Here is a 12,611-nt window from a genome sequence, read left to right on the forward strand (position 1 = left end):
GTGACCCGGAAGTCATGACGTCACACAAAAACACATAACTGCTTTGTCACCTCCACGGACGGACGTACTGTGTATCCCTTGTGGAAATTAAAGCTTATTATTTGTTTTTTATATTTTGCGTGTTTCTACATTCATTATATGCTGCTACATTGTTACCTGTTATGGGCCGTGACTTTAGGGTCTTCCCATTCGTAAATTGTAACGTTTATCGCTCGTCTGTGGCTCACGTCACAGTAATTTACGGGCGCAATGTTGTTCCCGCCATTTTGTTTTCTTTCCCGCCATTTTGGCCATTCACCACGTGGCCACGTAATGTCGTGTTCTGCGTTTTGAATTCTCTCTTTGGCTTGGGTAATACATTACATTTATGTATGTTGTTTTGGTGTGCTTAAAGCCTTGCCTTTTCGCTACCTCTCAGCGTAATTGTTTCTTCTCATAAACTTCAATATAATACGAAGTTTTTGAGTTACATTATGTCTCCCGTACTCTGTGGTTTTGCCACATGGTTACGTGTTTGCACATGGTTATGTGTTTGCTTAAAGCTATGCTTTTTCGCTACCTTTTAGCGTCATTGTTTGATCTCATAAACTTCATTGAAATACAAAGTTTCTGAATCACATTATGCTTCCCATACTTTGTGATTGGCCACATGGTTATGTGTTTGCTTAAAGCTATGCTTTTTCGCTACCTTTTAGCGTCATTGTTTGATCTCATAAACTTCATTGAAATACAAAGTTTCTGAATCACATTATGCTTCCCGCACTTTGTGGCTTTGCCACATAGTTATGTTTTGCTTAAATTCCAGATTTTCTGCCTCGCTGCACTTGTTGCCGCGGGAACAAATCTGGTCGGGGCCGCCCCTTTCTGCCGTGATTGTACGACGCCCTGTACTTTCACAAGGCAGTGCCGATGTTGCAGTCATTCGTCGCTGTGATCCTTCAGCTCATGCGAGTATCCAGGACACACCTCGCTCAACGTGCTCGTCGACCCCCACCTACGTTGACGGCAGCAGCGCTCAGCGGAGCTTCGCAGTGCTCCCAGCACCAACGGCGGCTCCCAACGTAGAGTCTGCCTCCCATGGCACGACATACGACCGTTCACGGTCTCCTACTCCACCGGCGGCTCCAGCGCTCCCAACGTAGAGTCTACCTCCCCTGGCACGACATACGACCGTTCACGGTCTCCAACACCACCACATCAACGCTGATGTCTCCGGCGCCCCCGGCGCCTCCGGCGCCTCTGATGTCCCGGCGCTCCCGGCGCTCCCGGCGCCTCCGATGTCTCGGCGCCTCGTGCGCTCCCGGCGCCGAGACATCAGAGGCGCCTCCGGCGCCGGGAGCGCCGGGAGCGCTCCCGGCGCCTCCGGCGCCTCTGATGTCTCGGCGCCTCGTGCGCTCCCGGCGCCTCCGATGTCTCGGCGCTCCCGGCGCTCCCGGCGCCTCTGATGTCTCGGCGCCTCGTGCGCTCCCGGCGCTCCCGGCGCTCCCGGCGCTCCCGGCGCCTCCGGCGCCTCTGATGTCCCGGCGCTCCCGGCGCCTCAGATGTCTCGGCGCCTCGGGCGCTCCCGGCGCCTCCGGCGCCTCTGATGTCCCGGCGCTCCCGGCGCCTCCGGCGCCTCAGATGTCTCGGCGCCTCGTGCGCTCCCGGCGCTCCCGGCGCCTCTGATGTCTCGGCGCCTCGTGCGCTCCCGGCGCCTCCGAGCTCCCGGCGCTCCCGGCGCCTCCGGCGCCTCAGATGTCTCGGCGCCTCGTGCGCTCCCGGCGCCTCTGATGTCTCGGCGCCTCGTGAATTCCCGGCGCCTCTGATGTCTCCGCGCTCCGGCGCCTCCGCATCCTCTGATGTCTTCGGCGCTCCCGGCGCCTCTAAGGTCTTTGATCTCATGATCTTCGACGCCTCTAATGTCTCTGGCGCCTCTGACTACTCCGGCGCCTCAAGAGTTACGGAAGAAGCGCCTATGATATATCCGGCGCCTAAGATGACCTCCGGCGCCCAGATCAACAAGCTTTATCAAGCTCAGATCAACGAGCCGACTATCCGATCTTCTACTGCGGCTTAAGGGGCACCATCGGCAATCGCCTCCCCGGCGCCACTGCCCTCTTCTCTTGCTGCCGTCTCATAACTCGTCACACGGAGAAGCATGGTGAAACAACTGTCGCCGCTCCTGTCGCTACTCTCCCGTCGGTCTTCGGGATCGTGACTATCGTTCTACTTCCTGGGTGGAATCTTTTCAACCAATAGACAGTTGGTCTGATTCAACTTGCCCACTGAGACGTTATCCATAATCCCGTCGTTTAAAGCGCTATGATTCCGGAGAGATGACCTGCGGTTTTCCATCGAAACAGAGCGTCATGTGAACAGCGTCTGTATCAGATTCGACGACGACATCCACTTACAAAGAGTTTACTTCGTCGACATCGCCGACACCAACGCTGTTCTACCCTACCCTAGCGCCAGCGCTCCTGAAAGAGACTCTTCCTCGGCGCTCACCGGGTTTTCCACGACGCCCATGGGGTTCCGTGTTTTATCGCAAAACTCGGGTACACCACTTGATCGCCTCTCACGCAGTTCATTGAGGATTGTCTGTGTGTGGAGTTTGCACCTCAGTTCCGACTCCAAGGCGGTTTTCTCGGCTACTGCGCAGTGTGATTTACATGTCACGTGTCAAGTACTCGGACTGTCAACAACTCCGACCGGAATTAGGTCAACTTACCATGGCAAGGGGTGCCATGTATTTCTACAGATTGGTTTCCATGTCTAACTGTACGCTTGGTGCTACCACTCAACCAGGCGCCTGTCGCAGTCCATCCATGTACGGATGTTGGAAACAATAGACCTCCTCTACCAACACGGCTGTCACGAGGAACCTTGTTTCATCAACCCTTCGCTGTAAGAACGATAGCGCCTATAGGCGTTCAAGGGATGGAAAAGATCGCCTTCCTTCGTCCGGTTTGATCTTTTCGACTACGACACCTTCCTATCTTCCGCCTTGACTACCGGACACAGTGTCGATTTGATACTTAAAGTCCCTCGGCCGTCCCACTGACCCCTGTTGCATACCTGCCTCGTATCGTGTTGTCGTCCTCCATCGTCACCTCGATATAAGAACAGGAGTACTTATACGCCGCTTCAGGGATGAAAACGATCTCATTACTTCGTGCAATGGCCATATTGCCTCGACTTCCTACTACCCGGTTACGTCGATGCCCCGGCGGTCGATTGTGAAGCTGGTTTACTTCGTCTACTTGAGGTTGGCTCGCAGGCTATCACACCTTTTTCCGAATCGTACCGACGGTACGCAATCGCAGACCCCTGTTGCTGACTACCTCCCCTGCCACCTTGTCAGTGGCTAGTGGCCCACACCAGCCCACATTGTGACCACCTGTGATCCAGAGATCAACACCATTGGCACAGCAACAGCCTCGAGATAAAGGCTTATCCAGGACGTCGCTTGCTGACAGTGCTTTCTCGGTCACGCCCTGTTGATCGTGTCCACTGACGACGTCACCGTAGTGTGGTGTTTGCGGACCCAGAGTACTCGCCCCTCTCCCGGCGCTACAAACTCGACCGGCGCCCCCGAGAATCACCATCTTCGGCGTTCCAGGCGCCTCAAGCTCTCCGACGCCTCACGCTCTCCGGCGCCTCGGGCCAGAATATGTCAAACGGTCGACACCCCAACCCTAGATCTGTTTGCCTCATATCTGAATGTGGCCAGCTGTCGTCTTCCATTCCACCTGTGCCGGATACGACCGCTGTGGCAGTCGAAGCCTTCCATCGTTCCTGAGAAGGATTACGCGTGTACGCTTTTCCGACTCCGGTTCTCCCTCCCATGGTTCTTCAGAGATCCAGGCCACTCGACCCCTGCCATTGACTTTGGTCTCGCCTTATTGGTCAGCCAGAAGTTGGGTTATCGACCTCCGAAACATACCCAGAGACAACCCCTGGAACTTCCGGTGTGGTCCAACCTTCTGCTCCATCCACACGGTCTGTTGCCACACCCTCATACCCGCATGTTATCGTCTGCACGCCTGACACACCTGCAGAAAGCCAAGGGCTATTCGGCTATAGCGACCAAGGCTATTGCTTCAGCCCACCGTCCATCTACAGGGGGACTGTATGCTGATAAATGATGCTTGTTCCAGGCATTTTGTTCTGACAAACACCAGGATCCGATGACAGCGTCACCGCAGATCCTGGATCAGTTCCTTCTGTACTTGCGTAGCACCCGTCGGTTGAAGGGCTTACCACCCCCACACACCTGGTCGCCATCTACTCCGTTCTGGCCATCTCGGACGATCGGAGAAAGACGAAAATTCCCGACCTACGGGCCTGGCTGCGCTCGTTCAGTCTTGAAGACCTGAAGGCCAAGTTCGGACCGCCTGCGTTGGATCTGAATGTGGTCTTCAACGCCCTTCGTACCACTCCCCTCGTCTTCCTTCTACGACCTTAAGTAGAAGACGGGTATTTCTACTGGTTTTGACTACTGCCGCTCGAGTCCATGTACAGCACGCCCTCGACGTCTCCCGTGCCCGGTTCGAATGCGGTACCCAGGGCGCCGTTCATCATGGACCGTACTGGGACGTCAGCGTAAAGACTCAACTCCCAGGACAGCCTGATAGATCATTCCTTGTCCCCTCCCCCCTCGTCCAGTGTGGGTGCCGAGGATGAGGATGAGCGTCATTATGCCCAGTAAGGGCACTGAAGGTTATTCTACGATCTAAAGACTGCCGCAAGTCTAGGAAACACCTTTTTCTGCCGGTCTCCCCTTCGTCGCAGTCGTTGGTCAGCCGGAATACTTTTCCCTGTGGCTCCGGACGGTCATCCTTAAAGCTTATGAGCCGCCGGATTGGACCCTCCCCCCAAAGGCTATCACCTGAAATAAAATGAGATCAGGGCGATCGTATTTACACTGGTTCTTCACGGTATACTGTTCCATCCAGTCGTTCAGGGAAGCCTGTTCGTGGCGATCGGACACCGCCTTCACCAACCACTACTTCCGTGATGTAGCCTTGAAAGTTGTCGCCGGCGTTCACAGTTTTGGTCCCTGGTTGTAGCCCAACAGGTCATCTATCTCCGACGCCACTGATTCTCCGATACCCTGAGCGGGGCCCGTCGACCTCTCTGGTGTTTATCACCCCAGACGAGACGGATCTCTTGCGTTCCGCATTCGCTCTTAGGTCAGTTTTAGTTTTGGGTTACCCGACTCATTCTATTGCTGTCACCTATCCGGGTTTTACTTTTTGCATCAACTCTCGTTTCCTGACGACAGGAATGGTAGTAGATGTGGACACCGGCGCCGACGCCAACGCTTCTCTGATACCTGAGCGGTGCCCGTCGACCTCACCGGTGTTCCTTGCCTCCAGCCTAGAGGGCTCTCCTGCGTTTCGCATTCGCTCTTGGGATTGGTCGTAAATTTTGCCGCCGACGCCGCTGATTCTTCGATTCCCCGAGCGGGGCCCGTCGAACTCTCTGGTGTTTATCGCCTCAGATTAGAGGGCTCTACTGCGTTTCGCTTTCGCTCTTCGGTAAGTTATATATTTTGGCAACACGCCTCATTGTATTTCGGTTACCTATTCGGGCGTTTCGTTTTTGCATCGACTCTTGTTTCCTGAAGACAGGAATGGTCGTAGATGTTCCGGTCATCACTTGTATGCGGTGCGGATTCATCGGACCTAGACGAGGGTTTAATATGGTTCACATCTGCAGGTATGCCCACCGGCCATGCCGTCTGATAAAGATGCAATACGGAGTAATGCAGGATAAGTTAAAAAATTTAGTAAAATCTAAATATTTTTTACATTTGTATACTTATCCTGCATTACGAAGTCTAAGTGCCCTCCCTTTCGCTACGCTACCTCCCCACGAAGTTTCAGATGTTATGTTTAAAGCAGTTATGTGTTTTTGTGTGACGTCATGACTTCCGGGTCACGTGCCGACTGTGAGAGGGCGCTGCCTCCTGAGCTGGTTGGGACAACTTTCTTCAGCAGCTGGATCTCACACAGTTCGTCACTCTGTCAAAGACAGCAGTAAATGCAATACGGAGTAATGCAGGATAAGTATACAAATGTAAAAAATATTTAGATTTTACTAAACTTTGTATTAAATCTTATTCAGTGTCACAGGAACTTTTGTTGTTCAGTATATATTGGATATGTGGCTAGGCTGACTGTCTGTCATCTTTACCTGGCCCAAACTTACAGTCAAGGGCACCTTGAGCTGGAATATTGCTGAGTGCTGTGTTGCCCAAATAAACATTACACGGTTTTGAGTTTGACACACCAACACTACTAACCAACACATTAACCCAACGTGTTACGTTTCTCATGTTTCTGAAAAGGCACTTCAGGATCTGCACTTTTCTCCTGTAACCATGGTAACTTCACAATGATTTGTGCTTTAAGCACGCTAAACAATAACTCTACACAAACTCTATAGACAATATGTGTATTTGAGGAAATATTTGATTCTTTGTGTTTTCTATCATTGTTTGGCTATACCAAGCAAGTCAGCAATAATTTTGGTAAGTGGTAAAGAAATAACATTTTGATAGACATGCTTGATTGTTGACAGTTCATGTTTTGATTATATAGAAGATGCAGCAACTATTCAATGTTTTACCCTGTAACAGCTGATTTGTGGACATAAGTTAGGGATTTGCTTGATGTCTCAGTTAAATATGTTACGTGACTTACTATTACACCACTGTCTCCTCCCCCACTAAGATCAGGGTTAGAATAGGTCTTAGGCAGCCCTTGCTTGTTGTTAGAGGCGAATAACAGTGGCAGGTGGTCAGGCTGGCTGACTTGGTTGATGCATGTCATTGTATCCCAATTGCGTAGATCGATGCTCATGATGTCGATCACTGGCTTGTCTGGTCTAGATTCGATTATTGACAGACCATTGTCATATAGCTGGAATATTGGAGTCCGCATTAAACAACAAACTCAAAACATTATATATTTCCATGCATACCATTTTAATGCTGAGTTAATGTAGTAATATGTATAAACACTTATTATTCTTGTGATTTGGCCAGATCATGTTAATTGTTTGGTCTTTGGAATCCCTGATATTTGGAATCTGATATTTATTTCCATTTTAGTTTTTCTCCCTGATTTTCCCATTTGTTTCTAGTCCTGAACAGGTTTGTGTATCCACATGAACCAGGAATGGTCCAAACATAAGTGGCAGTTGAAAAGGTTCTTTATCATCAGTATATTCACTTTTTGAAAAAGAATACCTGAAGGGCATATACCGTATTCGACGTAACAAGCGCCCAGGGCGCTCTCAAAATTATAAAAAAAGGGGGCTCTCATTAGAATATAATTTTGGTGAAAAAAAGAGAGTTGAAAGATAAATTTCGTGGTTTATGCTGATAGCCGGAAATGTTTATATGCGACAGATATATTTTTTCAGAATTTAATTGCCCATAATTAAGGGTATATATAACACGCGAATAAATAAGTATTTTGTACATTGATCAATCGGAAGGGATGCTAATTGGGATAGTTCACTAGCCAATATATTAGCAAATATCGCTGTGGGCGCTTATTAGAGCGGGGTGCTTATTACGTCGAATACGGTAAGTCACTTGTTGTGGTCACCTTGTGGAGCTGTGTAGTAATGGATTATCTCCCCTGACTCAGTGTGCCGCTCCCTGTGTCCAAGTCTCTCATGCTGGACCTGCTGAAGATGACGCTGGGAGAGAAGCTGGAGGGAATGAACGACCCTGACATTGCATCGCTGTCCGACACGGCCGCCTTCGCTGTACACCTTTATCACAGATGGTGAGTACACCTTCACATGGTGGTGCTCCTTTGTCACAGATGGTAGTACAGCTTCACATGGTGGTACTCCTTTGTCACAGATGGTAGTACAGCTTCACATGGTGGTACTCCTTTGTCACAGATGGTAGTATACCTTTATGTGATGGTACTCCTGTATCACAGATGGTGAGTACACCTTCACATGGATGTACTCCTTTATCACAGATGGTGAGTACACCTTTATGTGGTGGTACTCCTGTATCACAGATGGTGAGTACACCTTCACATGGTGGTACTCCTTTGTCACAGATGGTAGTACACCTTCACATGGTGGTACTCCTTTGTCACAGATGGTGAGTACACTTTCACGTGGTGGTGCTCCTTTGTCACAGATGGTGAGTACACCTTCACATGGTGGTGCTTCTTTGTCAAATATGGTAGTACACCTTCACATGGTGGTACTCCTTTGTCACAGATGGTGAGTACACCTTCACATGGTGGTACTCCTTTGTCACAGATGGTAGTACACCTTCACATGGTGGTACTCCTTTATCACATATGGTAGTACACCTTCACATGGTGGTGTTCCTTTGTCACAGATGGTAGTACACCTTCACATGGTGGTGCTCCTTTGTCACAGATGGTGAGTACACCTTCACATGGTGGTACTCCTTTGTCACAGATGGTAGTACACCTTTATGTGTTTGTAAACTTTTATCACAGATGGTGAATACACCTTCACATGGTGGTACTCCTTTGTCTCAGATGGTAGTACACTTTTATGTGGTGGTAAACATTTATCACAGATGGTGAGTACACCTTCACATGGTGGTGCTCCTTTGTCACAGATGGTAGTACACCTTTATGTGGTGGTACTCCTTTGTCACAGATGGTAGTACACCTTAATGTGGTGGTAAACTTTTATCACAGATGGTGAATACACCTTTATGTGGTGGTAAACATTTATCACAGATGATGAATACACCTTTATGTGGTGGTAAACATTTATCACAGATGGTGAATACACCTTTATGTGGTGGTAAACATTTATCACAGATGATGAATACACCTTTATGTGGTGGTAAACATTTATCACAGATGGTGAATACACCTTTATGTGGTGGTAAACATTTATCACAGATGATGAATACACCTTTATGTGGTGGTTAACATACATCACAGATGGTGAATACACCTTTATGTGGTAGTACACCTTTATCACTGATGACTTGGACCCAAGAAATGTAACAAGTTAGTGGCAAAAGTCAATAAGTTAAATAAACAAAGATGGCGGATGCAGTAAAATTTCGAGGTTAAATCAGTACTGTAATAAAATCTGGCATAGTTTCCACACGCCCGGCTACTCGCAGGATCTGGGAGCAGTACTGCCATAAACTTCCCCCCCCCCCCCCCATCCCCCAGACACAAGGACAACTGTCACAAGCGTGCAATGTCTGACCCTTTCCCCATGTTGAAGCATATTGAAAAAAACTTACCTTGTACTTGAAAAAAAACAAAACAACATTGCAAACATAAGACATTAATACAACATATATCCCCGTGTTATGGGTTTTCGGACGCTGAAGAAACGTTCATAGTTTTCTCGCTTTATCAAACAAACAAGCCATCTTCTGAGTATTTACAATTTCTGTGTGACGCCACACCCCTCGTTATTGTGCAAGTAGTCATTGTAGAAAACGTATGATCCGACGAAAATAGTATTGTGTCATGAATAATAAAGGCATATATGATACCGAAAGCTTTGATCGAAAACAGGACAATATGTGTACTGTACATTCTCTCAACAGACACAAAACTTTATGAGAGCATTTCAGTTTTCTTTGGTCATTAAAATCGATACCGTTTGTAGAATAATCCTTACTATTTACTTTTTAATCATGAAATTATTACACGTGTGACGCCTTGCTTAGCATTTCTATCGGTCAAAAGTCTGACAACTTAAACAAACGATCTGTCAAATAGAAATTTTATCGGTCTATGACAGATAACCAACAGCCATCTGAAACCCTGTTGTTGTTATTGTTGTTGTTGATACTGTTGTTGATTGTATTCAGGTGTGTGCAGTCTGTAGTGAAGGACAGCTTCCCCTCAAGACCCGTGAGACAGCACGTCTTCACCATGTGAGTACCGGAGTGAGTGAGTGAAGGAGTACAAGTGAGTGAGTTGTATCTGGATCATGGGTGAGTGAATGAGTGAGTGAGTGTCTGGAAGTTTCTTTGTTTGTTTGTTGTTTAAAGCTGCACTCAGAAATATTCCAGCTATATGACCGCGGTCTGTAAATAACTGAGTCTGAAGCAGACAATCCAGTGATTGACATCGTGAGCATCGATCCACGCAGTTGGAATATGATGACAGGCATCAACCAAGTCAGCGAGCCTGACCACCCAATTCAGTTAGTCGCCTCGTATGACAAGCATAGTCGCCTTTTACGGCAAGCATGAGTTGCTGAAGCCCTTTTCTACCCCGGATCTTCACAGGTGTAGTGCCTGGAAGTAAAGTAATTTATTCTGGACCAGACAAGCATGTAGTTAATGGCATGAATAACTATGTATGTGTATGTGGCACCACCCCGTGTCAGTCGGATGCTACAATCACTGGCTAAATGGCATCTATGGTTACCAAGAATTCCCATGGAATCTTCATCTGGAATGTGTGAAACACTTTATGTAATAGACTGTTGGGTAATAATAGACTTGTCAGTCTGACCCATACTGATATCCGTCTAAACCGCACTGTCTGTCTGAACTGCACTGATGTCGGTCTGAACCACACAGATGTCAGTCTGAACCGCACTGATGTCAGTCTGAACCGCACTAATGTCAGTCTGAACTGCACTGATGTCGGTCTGAACCACACTGATGTTGGTCTGAACCACACTGATGTCTGTCTGAACCACACTGATGTATGTCTGATCCACACTGATGCTGAATGTTATTCCCCTACAGAGCTGACCAGATCGACCCTGCAGAGGCCTGTGCTGCTGCCACGGAGGCCATTTGTACTGGGGTAAGTGGGATGTGTTGCTCTGCCTTCGACATGTCAGTGTAGTAAGAGATTGAATGTTGACTCTGACAACGAGGAAACACCACCTTCGATGGAGGGCATGAACATTGAACTAAAACTTGATGAACTGACTCACAGCTCCAGTGTCTGGGCACAAGCACATTGAAATAGGGACAAAAAATACAAGTATGATGAATTAGCTCCAGAATTTGGACGGATAACCATGTTAGCAGGCAGCCTCTTGGTGTTAGTCTTGGTGGCCATGGACTAGGTCACTGTCAGTCAGACTCCTTGATAACATCTGGTTCACTGGTGAGCTGTACAACTAGTGTATTAGACTATTGATCTGTTAACATGATAACACTGATTGATGATTCACTGGTGACTAGACAGTTGAGGAACCAGCATTGATAATCACCACAAAAAGCACAGTTGGTGTCTTGATTAACAAGTTGTAACAGTTTATGTATAGAGCAAGAATATTACTTGATTGAAATATTAAAATATTTTCAGATAAACTTTTTAAAGCTACTGTCACAAACAGGACTGACACCATATTGAATTCAAGACTTAAATTTGATGTCATCTATACTCTGCATGGTGCCACATTTTACCATGATCAACAGATTGTTGTGCATCCTGACTGCTTTCTCAGCTCCATGGGGAGAATACCACCACGGCTGCCCATTAGACCCTGTGTCTGTCATGTGTGATAATGTGGAATGTTCCTAAGTGTCTCTTCCTGTGGGGGCCCAGTCGTCTAAGGCGCGTGATTAGTGGCGTCCCTTGGGCACGCCAGAAACCTATGATTGTGGGTTCGAATCCCAGTTCGCCCCAATTATGTTTCTCGGTTTGTCAGCACCATACCCGTGCTCGTGGGTTTCCACAAAGTGGTAAACGTCTGAGACCTGCATCACTTCGGGCTTTCCTCCCACATTAAGCTGACATGCCGTGATGTAACTGGAATACTGTTAAAAGCGGTGTTAAACCCAACTCACTCACTCACTCTCTTCCTGTGTTGTTCAGCTTAAGGGTGAGTTGTCCAACTCAATCCAGATGCTGGAGCGGTTCCTGCAGACCAACAAAACGCTGTCCATGCCGACCCCGAACTGCTTCAACGTCCCCAGTGAGAGTACCGAAGTGGAGTATGACTGGAACCAGGGCAGAGTTATCCCCCCTGAGGAAGTCCGCTGTCAGGTGAGAGTTTGGTGAAGATGGTGAAAGTCTGTAACAGTTAATCAGACTACTGAGGAATGACAGCTTTCTACTCCCCTGATGTCCTAGTTTGGTTTTCCACCCTTTCAAATGTTTTACATCTTCTGGCATGCTTGATACTTAAATGTACCCAAACTTATATCAGGTTTGTTGTAATGGTATTCCGATTACCTGAACTAATTGGAGATGGATCAAGAGGTTCAAACAACCAAGCAATCAAACATAATTATCAAATGGTTTTGGCCGAGACAGTTTTCTTCCCCAAAAAATGTTATTCACTACATTCTTAGAACTGGGAGGGAAATGTGAGAAGATGGAAGCCAGTGTCTTTCTTCAAGCATTAAGCATGTTAAGTGCTGAAGTAAGTATTTGTTGTGGATTTTGCTAATGTAAGATGTAGTTTTGTGATGCTAACAGTTGTGTCCCTTGGCCATTATAAGCAGTTGCCTCTTACGCTAGTCGTAAAAGGCGACTATGCTTGTCGTAAGAGGCGACTAACGAGATCGGGTGGTCAGGCTCGCTGACTAGGTTGATGCATGTCATTGTATCCCAGATGCGTGGATCGATGCCCATGATATCCATCACTGGATTGTCTGCTCCAGAATTGTT

At 47.8% G+C, this 12,611-nt stretch overlaps 1 protein-coding gene across 1 annotated transcript in view; it reads left to right on the top strand.

The window, feature by feature from the left end:
• The window catches only part of LOC139454009 (integrator complex subunit 8-like), a 32,716-nt gene that overhangs the window by 4,599 nt on the left and 15,506 nt on the right, over positions 1-12,611 (top strand). The window contains exons 5-8 of the mRNA XM_071235482.1: positions 7,644-7,784; positions 9,839-9,904; positions 10,730-10,790; positions 11,814-11,984. Coding sequence (XP_071091583.1) covers positions 7,644-7,784; positions 9,839-9,904; positions 10,730-10,790; positions 11,814-11,984 — 439 coding nt within the window. The remainder of the gene's footprint in view (positions 1-7,643; positions 7,785-9,838; positions 9,905-10,729; positions 10,791-11,813; positions 11,985-12,611) is intronic.

The sequence above is a fragment of the Haliotis cracherodii genome, unplaced genomic scaffold, assembly GCF_022045235.1.
Source record: "Haliotis cracherodii isolate W230 unplaced genomic scaffold, xgHalCrac1.p SCAF_10, whole genome shotgun sequence".
NCBI lineage: Eukaryota > Metazoa > Mollusca > Gastropoda > Lepetellida > Haliotidae > Haliotis > Haliotis cracherodii.